The sequence below is a fragment of the Felis catus genome, chromosome F1 (assembly GCF_018350175.1).
Source record: "Felis catus isolate Fca126 chromosome F1, F.catus_Fca126_mat1.0, whole genome shotgun sequence".
Classification (NCBI taxonomy): domain Eukaryota; kingdom Metazoa; phylum Chordata; class Mammalia; order Carnivora; family Felidae; genus Felis; species Felis catus.
Window position 1 is genome coordinate 53,231,551 of NC_058384.1, and position 22,912 is coordinate 53,254,462.

At 35.7% G+C, this 22,912-nt stretch overlaps 1 protein-coding gene across 2 annotated transcripts in view; it reads right to left on the reverse strand.

The window, feature by feature from the left end:
- Nucleotides 1-22,912, reverse strand: part of USH2A (usherin) — a 773,795-nt gene that overhangs the window by 114,086 nt on the left and 636,797 nt on the right. For both annotated transcript variants that reach the window (XM_045048458.1, XM_045048459.1), the window contains 3 exons: nucleotides 17,673-17,856; nucleotides 16,056-16,213; nucleotides 119-277 (listed from right to left, as the gene is read on the reverse strand). In XM_045048458.1, coding sequence (XP_044904393.1) covers nucleotides 119-277; nucleotides 16,056-16,213; nucleotides 17,673-17,856 — 501 coding nt within the window. The remainder of the gene's footprint in view (nucleotides 1-118; nucleotides 278-16,055; nucleotides 16,214-17,672; nucleotides 17,857-22,912) is intronic.

Below are 22,912 nucleotides of genomic sequence, written 5' to 3' on the forward strand. Positions count from 1 at the left end.
AGAAATGATATGTTAGTCTTTGTATTTGAATTAAGAATCTATTCCTTTTTAATGAATTTTTTTTTCACAAAATGCTTTTTTTATAAAAGCCCAGGACAAGTGTCTGAAAGACTTTCACCATTTTGACACGCTTGTATCCTTATCTCATATTGTGTGAATGGAGCCAAATTTTCCAGAAGGATGGATTGATGATAACCAACAGAGGTGGTCAGAGGTGCCACACTTCCAGCATTGAGTAAGACATTGTACTCCACAGGCATTTGGGGGATAAGGATCCCTTTAAAGAGAGAGAAAGAGAAAACACAAAGGTATGCTATACAAAATGGCCAACAAATATTTGTCTTTTAAAAGCAATGTTATCTTTAAAATAGTTTAAATTAAGTATTACTGAATGTAGCAATGAACAGTTGCATGAATGTATATTCCAGAAGTAAAACAATGTGTATCACCCATTTTCAAAAACAAATGAAGTATATATAATAGTTCTATTCAAAGGGATACTCCACAGGCAAATAAAAACAAAAGCACGTTCCACTTCTTAAAAAATACAAGGGAATTAGAAATGGTGTCATATATTTTTGCTAGGCTTACTTACTCTTAAAGTACATAAAAAACCCCACCAGTTTTGCTTGTGACAATAATTTTTCTGTAGGCATTGTGTATGCATCCAGTCTGACACAGATCCTTGACATAATAGCCCATAAAGTATCCAAATCATAGTCTACCTAGAGAATTCCCAGTGCATTAATTATTGAGTCAGGACAGTCCACTTTGTCAGGGAGACTTATGGACCTAAATACATATGAAATTTGGGTTCAAAAACTGTCATTTTTCACAATGCTTCCTAAAGAAAGAAGGTCTTGTCAGCTTAGCCTCTTCACAATCTAGTCATATAATTAAATGCCTGTAAGTTTTATTTGGTCATGAACAACATGGACTTTTTTTTTCAAGGAGAGTCTATGAGCCTCGAATGAAGAATATAAGGGAATTTCGCGCTAAGCTTGCTCATTGATCTGATAGCTTATAACATTTGTGGGTTTAATTACTTGCCTTTGTAGTGCTTAAATATGTTTCTCTTGGCTGTAGAAACAATGAAATCAACAGAACAGGACTCAATAACCCTTGAGAAATGAGGTCTAAAAAAATAAAATGAAGGTTTTTTGTAGATATACCCCCCAATGTATAAGGAGTGGAAGAGCCAGTAAAAGCCAGAGAAGCTCTCAGGATTTGGTGCAGGATGGATGAAAATAAAGAGTCTCTGAAGGATATATGCATCACAGTCAGGAGTGATGAGTTGTTTCCTGGAAAGATGCTAGATTTCGCTGAACCCAGACTGGGAATTTTTGTTCTAAATTGGAGCATCCTCGTTAAATTATCTTTGTCCTAATAGCTTAAATTACTGCTATTCTATCATTGATTCTTAAATTCTATCTCCAGCTTTATATCTCTCTTGCATTCCAGATTTCTATTTTCAACAGCCTACTTTACAGAGTCCTCAATCTCAACAGGCCTAAAGCAGAATCACTATATTTTCCACTCCCAAACCTATTCTTCTTGGGTTTCCTTTCTGTTTTCCTAAGGCACAGACAGGCCTTAGAGTAAACCCTTAGGGTAAGATTTTTAGAGTAGACCCTGCCTTTTTTTACTCAGTTGCAGCCATAACCCAAACAAGAATAGCCATCTCATTGCAATCCAGTTTTATGCAGGACAGCATACATTATCTAATACTACCAGAATGTCAACTTCATAAAGTCAGGGACTCTGTTCTCCCCAGTGTGGTTCCAACGCCTAGATTTTAGCACAAAGTTGCAGCTCAACAAATGTTGGTTAACTGACTGAATGAATGAATGAAACCTCAGGACAATATTGTAAAGTAAATTGTATTACTTTTTTTTTTTTTTAAGATGAGAAAACCAGGGCTTGGGGGAGTCAAACAATTTGTTCCAGATTGCACATTGATTAATTGGGATAGTCACACTTGAACTCAGGCCCATCTGATACCAAAGCTTATCTCTCTATATTATGCTCTCTCTTGGTAATGGAGATTTGGATTAGGACAACTAGGGGGAAAAGGAGAGGATAATTTTGAGATAACATGGGTACCCAGAAAGAACAGGTATTGGACACTGATTCAAGGTCTGGGAAAAAAAAAGTGATGGAAAAATTAAAATTCCCACTAATGGAACAAAATTATAGGTGAATATTTAAAGTTCTGAAGAGCAGGTTTCCAAAACTGAACCACACACACCCTGGATGTTTGTGGACTTGTGTTGAAGTATTTTCAAGACAAGGACAAACATGGTGCCTCTTCCTGGAATATCAGTTTGACCCGTAAAATTTGGCAAATGCATGGCCCCACTGCCTGAGTGATGGAAACCAGCAGAATCCCACTTTTCCTTGTTCACAAAAATTTGGTATGGATTTTTCTTCCTAAAAAGGCCCAGACTAGAAAATTATAGGGTTATTGACTGATTAGAACTTTTACTAGTCGTTTTAACTCTAAAGTTACCTCAGAACTAACCATATGACAACAGAAAGAGTTTACGCTGACAAAATCAGTGTGTTGAACAAGTCCTACTCATGATGCAATCAAAACACAACTTAATTTTAGTTGTTCACTATTGCTTTAAAATGAATTCATCATGGGTAATCTTCTATAGATACAGGATGAAAATTTGGCTGGGCCCACGTTTCTGCTGAATCTCAAGTAATAGGCATTTCTATGTTATTTTGTTTCCATGAAGAAAAAAGATATCAAGACAAAGATTAATGCCTAGAAAATTCAAATAAATTTATTTTTCTCTTTAATGGCTTCACGAATACACATAATGGGTTTATTTAGAAAAGGTTCTTAAGGCCTAATTCTGAACTGTAAGACAAAACTGGGAATGGTTTTACTGCTTCCAACAAGACTGCTATAATTAAAATGAAGTTTGAGAGTTGATGAAGAGAGTTGATTATAGGGACCATTTGAGGCTCTTGGTTCATTAATGGAGAAGGAAAACCTATGTGCTGTATTAGAGGTAGAATAAAGAACAGTATAATCAGGCTTTTTCCCCCCACTAAAAATGTTCTTTGGAGATTGTTGCTCAAAGTAGTAAAAAAGATTGAAGAGCGGATCAGGGACTTTCTCAGTTTGCAGGTGGACATCTCAGCAATAAGATATGTTTATGGAAATTTCCATTCATTCGGAATGGCACAGTATTCTACCTCACATGCTGGGAATTTCTCCTTATTGTTACCCTGACGTAGTCTGTAAAGCAGTGGAGGGGGGGGGGAAGGTTGCTGTTTGTACCCACATATTTATAATAAAATGAAGACAGAAAGAATCGCCTGGACATTGAACCTATTATTGGGGTCAGCTTTCTCCAGAGCAACCTAGTATGTTGAAATATAACAGCATATTACTCTTTAGCCAAAGAGATTAGTAAAAAACAAATTTTTCTCCTAATGATAAATTATAAAACACACTAAGGTTTGGATGAAGACAAATGCATTGGAATACAATGGCAAATTTGTATGAATCTTTAAGATAAAAAGCAAGACCTTGAAGAAATCACAAGCTTAGGGTAATTGCTTTAGGCTGTTTCTAGACCTCCTGGGATTGTATTTTCATTCTTTCTTCTCTGTTTCTAGGGTAGATTTTACAGAAAAGTTTGACAAACACACATTTGAAAAATACTCCATCGTTCTTGTTGAACTAGACAAACCAGAGAATGGAGCGAAACAGATCAAATCCCTCCTCTGCCCTTATTTGTTTCTGGTAAGTTACCTAACCTCTATGAACACTGGCCTCTTCATCTCTAAAATGATGATATTAAAAGCCATCTCATAAAGAGCCATAAGGATTAAATTAGAAAATGCATGTAAAACATTTTAGTGCTTTCCTACAACATAGAAAGTGCTGAATAAATGGCAGACATTTCAGCAAAACAAAACGAAATGGAACAAAATGCAAAACTAAACCCACAACTATGACTCTCAAAGTTTTATGTGTCCTCAAACACTCTGAACTCACCTTTTATATTAAGTTTCTATTCCAATTACAAGTAAATGTTATATTCTTTCAAGTAAATATCTTTATAACAATACTTTATCTAATTTTGTTTTTTATGAATACTTGGATACAATCAAACTGTATTCCTATGAAGATGTTTTATTTTTCAATTCTAGCAGTAATTTAGAACAGTCTTTTCTCCAATTCATCTGACATATGTCTTCAGTCTATAGCTACTGGTCTGCTTCCAGTAACTTCTCTGCTTAGAAGGACAGAACTCCTAGGGGGTCAAGGAACACAATTGCGCTTCTGCTACATTTCAAATACAGACATAACCTTGGTCTAGGTTTAAACATGGCCAGTCAAGGCATGAACCTGGAAAATGTATTTTTCACGTCTTGGTTAATTGGAAATAAATGTCCTTTACATATACCTATGAAGTGTTGAAACAGAAAATGCTCCTTGAAGCTGTGAGCATGTCAAACACTGACATGTATTTAGGAAAGAGGGCCCCTCCACTGTCATCATTTACAGGACTGTGACATGAAAGCTTCCTGTGTTCCTGGAAGCCCTGTACCATCTGCAATGAGTCTGAAACGACCTAGCCCCCTGGTATTCTGATGACTAAATGAAATGAAATGGGCATATTTGTTAAAGTCAGCTGGGAAGCCACACGACTTGGTTAGTTCCCGAGTTCATAAATTTATGTCAGAGCAAGAGGAGCAGTGGAGGCTCAAGTGAACCAATTTACCCTAAGTGCAAATGGCAGTTTTGTTATTTGGTGTCAAAGTTACCAGTCGCACAATGACAAGCTGCCATAACACATTTTCTTGTTCACTAAAGAACAAGGATTTCGTTGGTTAATATTCCTTGCAAGGCTCCTTTTCATAATTTACAACAACTAGATGCTGATAGGTTATTTAACATTTATGAAGTTAAGATGTAATCAGAAAAACCCTGATTATCTTTACAAATAAAAAAGTTAAATTATTCAACTTTTTTTTTTCTCCATGGCTTCATTTCACAGCAGGTGCATACTTTACAATGGGGCAAGTCAATCAAATAATCCTTTTTAAAAATCTTTTTTTAGGAGCTGGAGCAGCAACAATTCTAAGAGGAAAACTATTAATTCGGTTTGGTAGCTGCATTTGCTTCAAAACATTCGTTGCACTTAATGTAATGCTCTGAACAAATCAGCCTAAATTCTTGCTTGTATATTTTGGTAGGTATATTTTGGTTATGCCCTTTTGGAAGTTTGGAAGGGAAACAAGACTCTCTTAAACATACATCCATTCCAACTATATGGAAATTTTACATAACTTTGTATAATATTTATCATTTTATGGCCTTTCTATCCTAATAGATAATAGGGTTCATGACAGGAAGGACAATGACTCATTCTTCTTTGTAGCTCTCAGGGTGTCTAGCATTATGCCTTGCTCCTGATTGGGGCTCAGCAAATATTCTTATGTTCATTAAAATGAAGACAGGAATCAATACACCCAAAGGCTAGTGAGTTATATCTCATGGAGTCTTAAGCTACAAATAAAACACTCCTACTGGATTATTGGACGGGCTGCTCTTGAATTACGTTGTCCTCATTCATATTTGCTATATTTATAGCAAAGTTATTTTTTAGCTTTGGAACTGGATCATAGTAGAAGTTAGAAAAAAATCATTTGCTTTCTGCACTGGGCACTGTTTATGTAGAAAAATACTGAGAAAATATAACAGTAATTTTGACTACAGAATTTGGAGTCAGATCCATTGTGGGTTGCTTCTAACACCTACGTGTAAAATAACCCAGATTACAAAATTTGGTAACATCTATATTGATTTGTTCTAATTAGTAAAATGGGCAAAATAATAGGGTATACTATATTAGGTTGTTAAAAGCATTAAATGAGATACATGTAAATTTCTGAGAAAAATGTCTACTACATATAAGAACTCAGTAAAGCAAGTAATTCATTAAATAAAAAAAGCAAAGGCAACAAAATAAAAAACTCAACAAGTGTGACACATCAACTACAAGCCTTCTGCACAGCAAAGGAAGCCATCAACAAAAGGAAAAGTCAACCTGTGGAATGGGAGAAGGTATTTGCAAACCATTCATCTAATAAGGGGCTAATATCCAAAATATATAAGGAACTCATACAGCTCAATAACAAAAAACAAATGAACTAATTAAAAAATGGACAAAGGCTATGAATAGACATTTTTTTCCCAAATAAGTCAGACAAATGGCCAACAGGCACATGAAAATGTGCTCAACATCCTTAATGATTAGGGAAATGCAAATGAAAAACGAGATGCCATCTCATACCTGTTAGAATGACTATTATCAAAAAGAGAAAAGATAACAAATACTGGTGAAGATGTAAAGTAAAAGGAATGTTTGTACATTGATGGTAGGAATGCAAACTCATATTTCCAGTTTACTATGGAAAACAGAAAGGAGGTTCCTCAAAAAATTAAAAATAGAACTACTATATGATCCAGGAATTCTACTTCTGAGTATATAGCCAAAGGAAATGAGATAATTATCTCAAGGGCTATCTATACTCCCATGTTCATTGCAACATTATTCACAATAGTCAAGTTACAGAGACAACTGAAGTGCCTATCCATGGATGGATGAAGAAAATGTAATACACACACACACACACACACACACACACACACACGCACACACACACACAGGAATATTATTCAGCCTTAAAAAAGGAAGAAAATACTACCATTTGTGACAACATGGATGAAACTGGAAGGCATTATGCTAAGTGAAATAGCCAGACAAATACAATAACTTTATGGTATCAGTTATGTGTGGAATCTTAAAAAAAATCAAACTCCTAGAAACGAAGTAGAATGGCAGTTTCCAGGGACTGGAGGATGGGGGAAATAGGGTGAAGTTGGTAAAAGGGTACAAACTTACACTTATAAGATGGATAAGGTTAGAGGATCCAAGATATAACATGGTGACTATAGTTGACAATACAGTACTGTATAATTGAAATTTGCTAAGAGAGTAGAACTCGTATTCTCACCAAAAAGACAAAAAATAAATATGTGAGATGATGCTTGCATTAATTAACTCAATGGTGGGAATCCTTTCACAATGTATATATGTCAAAACACCACATTGTACTTTTTAAATATATTATAATCTCATTTGTCAATTATACCTCAATTTAGCTGAAAAAAGATGGATTTAACACTCTTCTACATAAAATGTAAATCATTGAAACGAAATTTACACTTTCTTCTGAAGTTCAGCTTGGGTTTTGCACTTATAAGAAAATTGAAATAATTGTTATTGTTGAATCCCAATTAATGTGATGTAAATTTTTTAGAAAGCTTAATGCCTATTTTGGCTTTAAATGGCTAGTAACTGATCTAATACACTGCTGTTGATGAGCTAACTGACCACCAAGATGCCTAATGTCTGTGGATACACTATATTGTGCCTAAATACCCTTTATCAAAACTTTGCTAATAAAAAGCATTTTTATTCCTAAACAATATCTTTTTGTTTCTAAGAAATGTTAATTGAAATGATTTCTCATAGAAGAATTGTTGCTAATTCTTTTCTTTAATGGACCAAGAGATGAATGTTAATGGACAAGAACCAGTATTTTGATATTATGCATGAAACCCAAATAACACAATCTTTAGTGAGAAAAGTGTGTTGGATGCAGTGACACTGTTAATTAGAACATGATGAAGGGCTAGAATAGTTCAAAATATAGTCATCACCTTGATAAATTAGAAAGACTCATTATTACCTTCAGGGTTTAAATAATTTTGAATGTTTGGTTTCTGAAACAGCAGGAATATCTCTATTCTTATTCTGAGTAAACCATTTCTGTTACATGAAATATTTGCTTCTTCATTTTTTATGATTTTTTACCCATTAGTTGAACATATATCCTTTGCTGTATTTAATATGAATGTGTAAGTCCTGACCTGAGGTCAGGAGCTGGTAAAAGGTGAGAAGGAATGGTTAGGAATAAACTAGCCTGGCTGACATCTGTAGCTTGAATAGCCAGCATCCAGGTAGTGCCCACTAAATGCTTACCCATGCTCTCTCACTGACTTTGCATAACAGCAGTACAAGGTAAGCATTTAATATCCCCTTTCACAGATGAGAAACCTGAAGTTCAGAGACACTGTGCAACTAGCCCAAGGCCCCAGAAAAATTAAATGGTTGACCCCGTTCCACCTAGAAACCAGGATTTCCTTTTCAGAAATAAGTGGAAAAAAAGGATAGGTGTCCAGAAGATGACATACAGCATTTGGAAAATATGTGTATGTGTCCTGTTTGTCTTTAAAGAAGAAATATGTATTTGTGTATGTGTGAATATACAAATATGTATTTGTGCATGTCCATGTGTGTTTGAGGTTGAGTTACTGTGGAGGGAGGGATAAGCTTCTAAAGGAAACCAAGTGTTTGACTAATTTTAAGCAGCAGAAAGTCCAAAATTTATTTATACTCAACTGAATGATGAATATTAGAAGCTTACTCACTATTTGTTCTTTCATTAATTCAGCAAACATTTTATAAAGATATGCTATTTGTGCACCATCTGATTTGGAGGTACAAATGATATACAAAAGAGTAGAAATCTTGATTTTCTAGAGCTTGCAATTGAAGTATTTTGATAATTTTACTACTGACATTTATCTTATCAAGTAATAATGATATGAAAGGGAACCGGGGTTTACTGGAAGGTAAGAGAATGTCTACCAAGGTTTTAAAATAGTATTTGAATATTCTTTTTGTGGACTTTTGAGAAATGACTCCCTCTTCCACCTTACTAAAATCTTTCTGCATTTGGAATCTGGCTTTGCTAAGTCATGTCTATTCTTCCTGGACTTTTGGATTGATAGGCAAAGACTTCTGGTTACTAGCTCCTTCACACCACAGGAGAAAACTATTGCCAGGTAGATATTTTCCCTTTAGGGGCTCACCATTTCCACAATTAATTCTTCTGATCTTGACATTTCCAGCCAAAAACATTTGGTTTTTGCCAACACCTAGCTCTGTTTCTTGGCCCTCTGGACTACTATTTCAAAGAGCAGAGTTGCTGTATCCCAAATCTGAAAGACGCTGGGTAATAAATAAAAAGTTTGATTTGGATGTCAGAGTTAAGCCAAAGACACGCAGAGACTGCATTCACAAGGCAGTTGTAGAGAACAGACCTGAATTTGGATCTCGGCTCTGCTGTGTAACCTTGAGTATATCATATCACTTCTTTGAGATTCAAATTTCTTTCTTTCTTTTTTTTAAATTTTTAATGTTTATTTATTTTTGAGAGAGAGTGAGACAGCATGAGCGGAGGAAGGGCAGAAAGCGAGACACAGAATCTGAAGCAGGCTCCAGGCTCTGAGCTGTCAGCACAGAACCCAATGTGGGGCTCGAACTCATGAACCGTGAGATCATGACCTGAGCTGAAGTCAGACGCTTAACGGACTAAGCCACCCAGGCGCCCTGAGATTCAAATTTCTTATCTTAATATGGAGATAATGATATTGTCACCCAGAGTTTGCATGAGTATTAACTGAGGTAAAGCAAGGAAAGTGCTTATCAAAGTGTTTGGCATATACTAGAAATTTAACAAATGGCAAATATAAACAAGTGATACTATGCATATAAATGATATTTGTCAATAGTGTTTCAATTATACTTCCCCTGAATATTCTCACACATTCCCGGGGCCTCACTTCCTTTTCTGGTAGGATTTATAAACATGTATTAAGACTTAATTTATAGATATCATTGAAACAATAATTTATAAGCTGAAAACACACTTAATTGCCTAGGTAATGTTCTGTTGCCAAGCAGCCGCATAGATATTTTTTTCCCTCAGCAACTTACCTGTGTAAAGTCACTCTATTCACACTGACCACAAAACAAAATACGTGTAAAAAAAAAACCAGTTAACTGAACCACCATTTTGGGTTTGTACATTCAAGAGAAAGTGGTTTGATTCATGTTTTCAAAGAAATATTGTAATTGACCACTTTTGCTTGGTGTATGATTCATGACTACTAAATTTGAAGCACATCAAAATCATCAGGGGAACTTAAAAAAATTTAGATTTCTTAACTGCATCCCCAGAGATTTTTATTCAGTAAACTTGGGGTTGAGAATTGGTCTTTGCAAAAGTTTTCTGGGTGATTCTACTGTTCATTCAGATTTGGGAACTATAGGGATGGAATGTTTAGCCATTTTTTTCAGTTCCACTTATGATGTCATCATTTGTAATGGCAGGGGGGTATGGTGAATACCCAGAAAGCTCTTGATTGTGAGCAAATAAACAACCTCTGGTTATAACAAGTTTGTTTTCTTTCTGTTTAAGACATATATTTGTGACTATTCAGAAACAGAAAATTGTTTTTATTATCCAAATCAAAACACAGCATGAGGTACTTTCCAGTAAAATCAACTGTAGATTATACACAAGTCAAAATCATCTGCCTGTTTACTGAGTTCAAAATCCTTCTAGGCACCAGGAAAAACTTTAATTTAAGATTTTAATCTTTCCATATATTACAGGGTTTCTGTAATGGATTTTGTGCATCTGAAACTAAAAGATTGACAGGTCTGGATATTATAGATTTTTTAACCATTGGTTACATGGTCAGAGTTAGTGTGTGAGGCATTTCTATGATATCCCCTAGGCTGCACTAGACTGAACAATTTCCACAAAGCTTGAGGTAGACAAGAGTTAAGGTTACATTTAAAAAAGCAGAAGGTGTGTTTTATTCCACAACAATTCTTTTCTGAGTGGAAACATTATACCCTAAGCATAAAAATATGATGTTGAATTCAAAGGAAAAATGACAAAATGCAGGGAAATTCTAAAGAAGTCTTAAAAATTTACAAACACAATCCTGCAGTGCACAGTTTTATCATTTTAAAACCAGGGGGCTTGGAACCTAGCAAATGCTGAAGCAAATACATTTTCAAAATAAATAATTGAAGACAAAAATAATTTCCCCCAAAGAACCATCACTACTTACAGAACATTACACAGTGTCTGCCAGTTATATAAATTACCTCCTGTAATCTTTGCAACAACCCAAGTGTAGGTGCTATCGCTATTTCCATTTTACAGACGCACCGAACAGAGACTCAGGGAGAAAGACTGACTTGTGTAAAGTCAGCTCACAGGTGGAACCACTGGGCTATGAATCCCGGTTTTCTCTTTCATCTCACACCCGTTGTCTTCAGGTCCTTACGGAGTGTAAGGTCTTCAGATTAGCAATGGCAATTTATGTGTATAATAATGTTAAAATGACAAGAGATTTGATAAGCCATGGAACTTCCTCATCACATGGCTTGGAAATCATTAATTTTGCTTATCATCTTGGACTTTCTCTTACTGTCCTTTGAGAATTTGGGTTGTAGAACACCCTGGTCTGAGTCCGAGAAATCTCTGGTTAATAGGCTAAATCTGGTCTCTGACTGGCTCTTTTCTGCCTCATTTTACTTCATGGCACAAAAGCACCACAGCACTGTAAAGATGCCAAGGAGAAATATGCTAAAAGATGGCGAGATGGCAATGCTGTTCCATGCAAGGAGACGTTGATTCTGTAAAGGGATATTCAAGTTTGTACATTTTCCACAGCAGAAGATATGTGTTTTATTCCATCAAAACTAAGAACAGAGTTCAAGAAGATCTGTGTTCCTAAGACTGAGATAAGGAGCATAGCACTTTATGACACAGGCTGGCACCAGTGATTGTTTCTTTCTGTTGTTTAATTTAATGTGTTGTATATTTATATTTTAAAACAAAGGTGGATGGAATCATTTTATTTAATATCTTGGAGAGACTTACATTTTTCTTTACTTATAAAGCTCTTGACACATTTTCTCCTGTGAATTTGACCAAATTAAGGCCCTTTTGTTTTTGATCTTAGGTTAGGACATCAGAAGGCTCTTGGTTTATGACAGTTGAAGTTTTATATGTAAGGCCTGTATGTTACTTTCTTGACTATATTACCTGTTTTTAGTTTTTATTTTAATTCCAATTAGCTAACAACATAAAGTGTTATATTAGTTTCAGGTGTATGATATAATGAGTAAAGAATTCCATATGTCACGTAGTGCTCATCACAAGTCATATTAAGCCCCATCACCTTCCTCAAAAAACTAAAAATAGAACTACCCTACGACCCAGCAATTGCACTACTTGGTATTTATCCAAGGGATACAGGTGTGCTGTCTTGAAGGGACACATGCACCCCATGTTTATAGCAACACTATCAACAATAGCCAAACTATGGAAAGAGTCCAAATGTCCACTGCTGGATGAATGGATAAAGAAGATGTGGTATATATATACAATGGAGTATTACTCAGCAATAAAAAAGAATGAAATCTTGCCATTTGCAACTACATGGATGGAACTGGAGGGTATTATGCTAAGTGAAATTAGTCAGAGAAAGACAAAAATCATATGACTTCATTCATATGAAGACTTTAAGAGACAAAACAAATGAACATAAGGAAAAGGAAACAAAACTAATATAAACACAGGGAGGGGGACAAAACAGAAGAGACTCATAAATATGGAGAACAAACTGAAGGTTACTGGAGGGGTTGTGGGAGGGGAAATGGGCTAAATGGGTAAGGGGCATTAAGGAATCTACTCCCGAAATCATTGTTTCACTATATGCTAATTTTGATGTAAATTTTAAAAAATAAAAAAATAGTCATCTTAAAAAGGAAAAAAAATAGAAATGTTGCATAATCATAGATTTATATCTTATAAAATGATTTCAACCTGCAAAAAAAACCCAAATCCCCATCACCTATTTAACCCGTCCCCCACCACCTCCCCCTCTGGTCACCATCAGTTTGTTCTCTATAGTAGAGTCTGTTTCTTGGTTTCACTCTCTCTCTCTCTCTCTCTCTCTCTCTCTCTTTCTCCACCCCCACCCCCATCCCTGCCTTGGCTCATTTGTTTTGTTTCTTAAATTCGACATCTGAGTGAGATCATATGGTATTTGTCTTTCTTTGACTAGCATTTCACTTAGCATTATACTCTTTAGTTCCATCCATGTCATTGCAAATGGTAAGATTTTATTCTTTTTTTTATGGATGGACAATATATATACATTCGTTCTTTATCCATTCATCAATTGATGGACTGATGGGCATTTGGGCTGCTCCCATATCTTGGTTATTGTAAATAATGCTGCTACAAACATAGGGGTGCATATATTCCTTTGAATTAGTGATGTATTATTCTTTGGTTGAATACTGGATAATGCAATTGCTGGATCTTAGGGTAGTTCTATTTTTAACTTTCGAGGAACCTCCATAACTGTTTTCCACAGTGGCTGCACCAGTTTGCATTCCCACCAACAGTGCAAGAGGGTTTGCCTTTCTCCACACCTGCGCCAACAACTGTTGTTTCTTGTGTTTTTCATTTTAGCTATTCTGACGTGTGAGGTGATAACTGCATTGTAGTTTTGATTTGCATTTCACTGATGATAAGTGTTGATAAGCATCTTTTCATGTGTCTGTTGGCCATCTGTATGTCTTCTTTGGAGACATGTCTGTTCATATCTTATGCCCATTTTTAAAATTGGATTGTTTTTTGGGTGTTGAGTTTTATAAGTTCTTTATATATTCTGGATAGTAACCTTTTATTGAATATGCCATTTGCGAATATCTTCTCCCATTCTACAGGTTGCCTTTTAGTTTTGTTTGTTTTCTTTGCTGTGTAGAAGCTTTTTGTTTTGATGAAGTCTCAATAGTTTATTTTTGCTTTTGTTTCCCTCGCCTCAGGGGACCTATCTAGAAAAAATTGCTACAGCTGATGTCAGACAAATTACTGCCTGTGCTCTCTTCTAAGATATTTATGATATTAGGGCTCATGTTTAGGTCTTTAATCCATTTTGAATTTATTTTTGTATACGGTGTGAGAAAGTGGTCCAGTTTAATTCTTTTGCATGTTCCTGTCCAGTTTTCCCAACACCATTTGTTTCCCAACACCATTTCTTTGTTGAAGATTAATTGACCATGTAATTGTGTTTTTTTTCCTTGGGTTTTCTATCCTGTTCTATTGATCTATGTGCTAGTACCATACTGTTTTGATTACTACAGCTTTCCAATATAACAAAGTGAAATTGTGATGCCTCTGCTTTTCTTTCTTTTTTTCAAAATTGCTTTGGCTATTCAGAGTCTTTTGTAGTTCCATGCAAATTTTAGGATTGTTTCTTTTAGTTCTGTGAAAAATGTTGTTGGCATTTCAATAGGGATTGCATTGAATGTATTGATTACTTTGGGTAATATAGACATTTTAACAATATTATTTTTCCAATCCATGAGCATGGAATGTTTTTCCATTTCTTTATATTGTCTTCCATTTCTTTCATCAGTGTTTTATAGTTTTTAGAATACAGGTCTTTCACCTCTTTGGTTAGATTGATTCCTAGGTATCTTATTATTTTTGGTGAAATTGCAAATGAGATTGTTTTCTCAATTGCTCTTTCTGCTGCTTCATTATTGGTGTATAGAAATGCAACAGATTTCTGAACATTGATTGGTATCCTGCAACTTTCTGACTTCCAGTACTACGTTCAATAGAAGTGGTGAGAGTGGACATCCATGTCTTGTTCCTGACTTTAGGGGAAAAGTTCTGTTTTTCTCCGTTAAGGATGATGTTAGCAGTGGGTTTTTCATATATGGCCTTTATTATGTTGAGGTATGTTCCCTCTAAACTTACTTTGTTGAGGGTTTTTATCATGAATGGATGCTGTACTTTGTCAAATGCTTTTTCTGCATCTATTGAAATGATTATATAGTTCTTATCCTTTCTTTATTGACGTTATGTATCACATTGATTTATGAATATTGAACTAACCTTGTGACCCAGGAATAAATCCCACATGATTGTGGTGAATGATTTTTTTAATTTACTGTTGGATTCAGTTTATTAGTATTTTGTTGAGGATTTTTGCATCTCTGGTCATCAGACCAGATATTGACCTGCAGTTATCTTTTTTGTGGTGCCTTTATCTGGTTTTAGTATCAGGGTAATGCTGGCCACATAGAATGAATTTGGAAGCTTTTCTTCCAAATGCCAGCTTAACTCTTTTTTTTTGACAGAGATAATTGTTCAAGTAAATGAAAAATGCTAATTATTTTATGGAATGGACCTACCGACGGTCAACATGGCTGTTAACCAATTATTTTCAGTGTATGTTATTCTGATGGAGACAATAGAAATTTGTGTCAATTTTATCTAATGATTAGACATTAAATATAAATCACATATTTTGAAGTGAATTTAACACTTTAATGCATTTCACATTGTACTTAAACAAAATTTCCCTATGTTCCTTATGTTTAAAGACAGGTCAAAGAGATTTCACTTTAATCCTTACTTTACAGTAATGCAATCAGATTTGTACCTGAAGATGATGCTTACGTCAAAATACGATAACACACTAAACTACAAAAGCAAGTCGCTAGTGACTAAATGGCACAATGGAGGCTATACAGCTCAGAGAGGCAAAACTCAGCTACCATAATTGGTCACAACCTGAGGGACATGGATAGAGTAGACTGTTGTCTTTCCGAATTCCTTATTCACTGCTATAATAAAGACCAGATCATATAACATCAATGATCCAATCTAGGAAGTCCTGTAGAATGAATGTTTAGGTCATTCAGGCCTATACGACTTACCTTGGATATACATTTAAATAAGGAGACAGATTTGAGTACTTGAAAGAAAGTATTACTTTGATAGAAAAGTATATATCTAGGTATCTAGGTCTCTTTATCTACATATGTACATCTGCATCTATATGTATGTATGCATATACTTACATATGTATAGACTCAGCAATGTGGTTTAGATTATTCTGTTTATATTTACCCAGGAGACAGATTATTTCCTTCTCATTTACTAAATTCAGACATTTCCATCTTTATCTCAAATGAACTTTCTCTGAAACGTTTTACGTATATACATGCACACACACACACACACACACACACACACACACACACACACAGGTTTTATTTATTTACCTGGTGGAGTCCAAGCTACAAATATGGAATAAGGCCCGATTACTGTGCTATTACACGGAGGCTGGATTTCCTCTGGTGTGAATACAGGTGTTTGTACAATGTAATCACCACTAGGGCTGCTGCCACCCCCATTTGCAGCTTCCAGTTTATAAATGTATCTATATTAAAAAGAAAGGATTGTGATAAGGCAATGCATAAGAGATGCGAACGATGATTTCTGGCTTTTCTCTCCATTGTTTGGTCGACAGTTAATGACAAAATGCAAATTCTCTGCTCCTTGTCCAGAACCTTCACTATTGACTTGATAGTTTTTTTCAGAACATGCATCATTCTCTCCAGACTGCCTTATTTCTGTCCTTCTCACTTTATTCCCAACCCTCTAGTAATCAATAACTTTTCATAAAGATTTCAGGAAAGTCCTGGAGTGTGCCACTAGATTGTGGAGGATTCAAACGAATCTTTCCCATTTTTAAATGGGTTGGGGTTCAGGGAAATATGTTCAGAGGAAGATGTTTCTAAATTGATCTGCTACTCTCCACAATAAAACTGAATTGATCTCTACTCTCTGCAATAAAACATCTGTTGATCGAAGATATATTTTGTCTTTGCTGAGAAATGAATGGGAATGAATTGCAAATATGCGGAACTTTTTCCCCTAAAATCACTCTACCTATATATAGTGTAGCAAGCAGAGAAAACATTATGCTAGAAGAAAAGGTAGTTGATGTCAAACAAAACTCCTTAAATCTCTTTTATTGCTGGTTTAAGAATGCATGTTTTTGAAGATAATTTGATAATTTCTAAAGCTTAATACTTTGTGTATTTTATATACTTAAAAATCCTCATGCTCTTCTGTCAAATAGAAGACTACTTACATTTTTTTTAAATGTCATGAGCCACCTGGGTGGCTCAGTCAGTTAAGTGCCCCACTCTTGATTTTGGCTCATGTCATGATCTCATAGTTTGTGAGTTTGAGCCCCGCATCGGGCTCTGTGTTGTGTGGTGACTGCTTGGGATTCTCCCTCTACCTCACCCCACTCCCTTCTCTTTCTCAAAAATAAATAAACTTGAAAAAATAAATTAAAAATGTCATGTACTCTGAAGGCTAAAGTAATGAGTTAGCACTTGAGTCTTCAACATCTGAAATGAATGAAAAGATCTCATCAGCTATGAAATGGCTAATGAAAGAGGAGATTTTTAACCTATTAATTTAATATTGTTTCATTTAGACGGTGCCTTGGTGGCTCAGTCTTTAAGCATCTGACTTTGTCTCAGGTCATGATCTCACAGTTCGTGAGCTCAAGTCCCATGTCAGGTGAGTTTGGGTACCAGTTTAGGTGAGCTCCAGCCTTGCTTTGGGTGAGCACAAGCCTTGCTGTGGGTAAAACATGAACCAGCTTTGAGTGAGCACTGCTTCTCTCTCTCTCTCTCTGTCTCTGTCTCTCTCTGTCTCTCTCTCTGCACCTCCTGGGATCCTCTCTCTCTCTCTGCCCCTCACTCACTTGTGCCTCCCCGCTCTCTCAAAAATATTGTTTCATTTAAAGATGCACACTTTTCAACCCTGAAAAAAATGTAAAATTCTAACTATATGATTGGTAAAGTTTTCTTTGAGTTTACCTGCTGTTGGGCTCCAGGTTTTTATCAGTGAAATTCTGCTCCTCATTGCCACCCAGGAAAACCAAGGTTCCATTACGACTCAATTGATATTGAGAAATGAGGCCATTGGGCTTTTCTGGCGGACTCCAATATAATTCCACTGTCGTAGAATTGATGATAATGTGTCGAGGTGTCACCCAAACTCCTGGAAAAAATAACACAATGAGGCTTTATTGTTGGAGTAAAATATACACCTTATCAAAAGTCACACCATCACCTCACATACTATGATAATTTTATTTTGTTGGTAGAAAATTTCATGGTAAAGTAAAAAAATACAGTTTCCATACTTTTGAGGTAAAATAGACAATTGGGTATAAGTATATTTGTCAATGCTTTGATTATTTCATTTGTGAATTGCCTTTAGAAAGTGAATGCCAGACAATTAAGTGGTAGAAAATTTCTCTATCTTGGCTGTTACTCTGACTTTAATCAAGACCTGAGAGACTATCCAGGAATTTTATTTTTATTTTATTTTTTTAATGTTTATTTATTTTTGACAGAGAGAGAGATAGAGAATGAGTGAGGGAGGGGCAGGGGGAGAGGGAGACACAGAATCCGAAGCAGGCTCCAGGCTCTGAGCTGTCAGCACAGAGCCCGACGCGGGTCTTGAACTCACAGACTGCGAGATCGTGACCTGAGCCGAAGTGGGACACTCAACCGACTGAGCCACTGAGGGGCCTCAAAGACTATCCAGGAATTTTAAACTTTGATACCTACTTATGTGGAATATGTAGAAGTAATCATAATACAGTATTTACCTGAATTTTTAAATTCAGCGAATAACATACTTTGCCTTTGCCTCTCTGACACCATGTGCTATGCTCTTTTTCATCCTTTTTCTCATTTACTGGCTCCTCTTTCCTTACTGGAACTCAAAATTATGTGGTGCTTCAGAGACCTAGGCTCTCTCCTCTCCCTTATTCTTCCCTCTTCTTACTCCTTCTTTCTAGGGGATCTTCATTTAGTCTCAGTTTTAAATACCATCTCTATGTCGAACATTTCCAAATATGGATCTCTAGACTGAAATTATCTCTTGGCTTCAAACTCATGAACCCAACCGTCAACTTGACACCTCCATTTGGATGACTAATTATGAAAGACTTAAAACATCCAAAACAGAACTCTTGGTTTTTCTGTTGTAATCTATTCCTCTCCCAATTTGGACCATTTTCTTGGTCAAAACCCACAAAATGTTATTCTTGAGGCTCTCACCGTTTTCACCCCCAAGTGTAATGTGTCATCAAATCCCACAGGTTCTACCCTGAATATACATAGTTCTCTCTACCTTTATGTCCACCTCTTCTGATCCAAGCTATGTTGCTCTCTCTCATGAACTTCTATCACAGCCTCTAAACTGGATTCTGTTTCAAAACTTGTCCTCTATTTCATCATAATCTTTGCAAAGTGTAGAAAGTATGCACATAAGTTATTGTAATCTTTGTAAAATATACAGCCCTTTTGAAATTAGTCACACAATTCCAATTCCTTATGATAATCTGTATAGTCCTGCATTTTTTCTGGCTCTGGCCTACCTGGCTCCAACCACAAGAGACTCCTTCTATCCCCAGAATGTTTCCTGTTCTTCGTCACCTCTGAGATTTGCACTTCCATTCCTTCTGCCTGGAACACTTTTGTTCATGACAACATGACAATTTGGCAATTTATCCTCTTAGTTCAGTGGCCTGTGTGACTATAATCATATCAGGGAGATCTTATTTGACCAACCTCCTCTGATTATAACTGTAACATTTTCTAGAGTGATCATAACCTAGTTTTTCTCTATCCTATGTCTTTTTCTACTTCCTCTTAGCACTCATAACACAATAATCTTTTTTTCTTGATATTATCATTATTTCTATGTTGTTAACACTGCATGGTCTACTTCTTTCTCCTGCTTCAATATAAAGTTAGCTTCATGAGGGCAGGAATCTTCTATGTATTTTTGTCAGTGTATCTTTAGGGATAGATAGCACAATGCCTAACTGATATTGAATAAATGAATTTATTGCAAATACTTCCTGCAAATTACTATGTTAAGCACTATAGGCAGTTCTAGTTCTAGAAATATAAACATGAGTAAGCTCTGGCTTGTTCTTACGAGGAATTTCCTCTTCTGCATAAAAGTTAAAATATACACGCAAAAAACTGTTATTCAAGGTCAAACATTCAAGCACTCTTACAGATGTACAAACATATTGACGGAGAACCTAGGTAATGAGGAAGATCAATCCTACCATTTCATGTTGTCATCTAGGTATGCTCTGAATAGACACTGTAACTCTCTTCTTCAGCTTTTAAAAACTCATGCAATATTAGGTTCCTTGTAATCAATAGTGTTTGGTTGATTGTATCTCTGGTGTAAGTTATCCAGTAAGGGATAAGATTTCAACACTTTTAAAAGAAAAATTTCCAGGACATTCAAAGGCAATTTATTTAGCAACATCCTGAAAGAATCAGGATACATTTTTAAATGGCTCAAACTTGCTAATTTTCTAAGGAACAACTTATTCCTGAGAAGAAAGTGTTCATTTTGTTCTGAAAGTTTACTCTTAGATACTTGGATAAATACACCAATCATAGTATACAGTTATGTCTGGGTTTCTCTGCCAACAGTTGGTAGATGAATCAATCATCTAATGTTCTGACTCAAAGATGATATTAGTTTGTTGATTTAAGAGATAAAGTATAAGTTTTACTTCATAATCTGCTTCCTGGAGTCCCATATTTTTCACCTTGGAGGGTGTATACAAAATCACCAAGGTGCTAGAAAGTCTATTGCTTAGTTTCCACTTTGAATCAGTAAACACATCCTGTGGATATAGAGTTAATGAAATAACATGAATCAAAATCTTGGGTTTGCCTCATGTTTTAAATAAAAATTGAGTTGATATTTATACAAGTTGGTGAAAGCTCTGGTTATGTTGGTAATAATTCTGTGTCCATTGATTTGATTTATAAGAGGAAACAGAAATGTGTAAAAAATACTAAGTACTATGGTTTTATTTGTATAATGGTATGGGGACATGATTATCTTAGCAGTTGCCAGAAATCTTTGATAGAACAAGACCCACTTTTGGTGAAATGTCTTATGAATCCCAAGTGGAGAATCTGCCTTCCTCTCTGAGCATGAGTCTCGGGTGGCATCAGAAAAAAACCTATCATATATAATAGAAGGACAGAATTGAGAAAACTCAAGGGAAGGAAATGGGTGGTCATGAGAGAAATCATCTAGAAGGCAGGTGGGGGGCAGGTAAACTACACAAGAGGTATGAGAAGAAAGGGTCAGAAGGAAATCTTGGTAGATCTTTTGCAATAATAGCTACCAGAAAAGGGACATGTCTACTAGATTTGTTTTAAATTTGTTTTGAGTGCCATGCAATATTACCTGCTTATTTCTCTACAGATCTTGATTCCAATTCAAAAATCCCAACATTTATTGTGGATTGACTTTCCTTTGGAAGCTAGTGAAGGGACCCTGTTCTGTATTGGCTTATGTCATGGAGGCCTTGACTTTTAGATTATTATTAATTGTTAATTTATTCGTCCAACATTCCACTCAATTTTGTGTCACTTTCTGTGTTGGGCACTGTGGATGTGGGGGTAAAGACAAATAGTCTTTACCCTTCAAGGACCCCATAGTATTGTGGTGAATAAAAATGAACAAATAAAAAATTATAATCCAGTTTGCTGAGTGCTGTAAGAAAAGGAAACATAGTGCTTTAGAGCACTTAGGAAGGGTATCAACACAGACTGGGAGTAATATGGGGATAGAGGGGAAGCAGGAGAATTCTAGAAGGGGAGAAATGTGAGCCCAAGTTTGAAAAACTGGGAGTTAGCTGAGTTAGTGAGAATGTAGGGAAAGAAATCAAAACTGTGGGAAAGCCACACAAAGTCTTTGAAATATGGGTAAGTATGGTAGAATTCCAGGTACTTCAGCATGACTGGTACACTGGAGGGCATGTGAGGAAGACAGAGAGATTCAACAGATTGGCAGAGTTTAAAGTTTGAGGGGTCTATTTTGCTTTACTAAGAAGATGTGGATTTTTTTTTCCTGGAAGGAAATGGGATTTTATGGAGCTGACTTGGCAAAAGGGAGGAAAGAATTGGAATGGGAATATGAGGAAGAAGAGAAATCACTAGAGACAGGAAGACTAAATTATGAAAAGTTATAGGAGTCTGAACTAAGGCAACACCAGAAGGGATGGAAAGGAAGAAAGCATTTTAAAAAATCCTTAAGATTTAAAATTACTAAGATTTTATGAAGAACTACATATTACAACCTAAAAAAAAACAGAGAGAAACATCAGGAAGGCCCATTTTGGGGTTTAGGTGATGAGGTGGATGATTATACCTGAAGGAGGATAAAAAGAAAGAAAAGTAAGTTAGGAAGTGAGGAGAGAGATTTTAAGAGTTGAATACTGAGGCTGAAGTATTTTCAAAACACCTAATAAAAACATCTATAGACTGGTGGGTGCACAGGCCTTGAATGAGTGCAGACTTTGTGAGGGCTGTATACTTTGGGAGATTGTACTTGAGGATTCCAAGGGAGACCGTGTAGTTACAAGTATGAAGAATAGATGAAGAATCTAACAGTTAAAAAAAGGTGAGAGGAAGAGAGATATGGAATGTGACTGAGAAAGATTCATCTTCCTTTCCTTTTTCATTTCCACGTTATCAATGATAGAGGTAAACACGCCTGCAATTTTGCATGATTGAACTGTAAAATTAATTAGAGTTGGCTGGTACGGCAGCAATTCTAAAAAGATGGAACAAAAATCCAATTTGAACTCTTCCTATTTGACTAAAAGTACACAATTTTCTATGAGGATAAAATTGTAGAGAATTATGTCCAACTTATCAATGGGGTAGTAATATACATTAACTTTTTTCCCCTGGATTGAAAATGAGAGAAGAGGAGCTCAGGGTGGCTATGAAACGATGTTTCTTTTAATTCTCTCCATATTCACTTAGGACACTCAAGTGCGAGACCTTCAAACTATGTCTGATTTACTCAGGCATTTTATAATTAGTTATGCTTAGATTATTAATTTAATGGGATATAACATGTTTATTTCCACTTTACAGTACAACAGAACTTAATGTGAGTCCTGATTTGTTCTCTTCCAACCCCCAAGTTAAGTACTCAGACTACATTTATGTCACATATAGGTTATTCACAAATGGCACTTATACCGCCA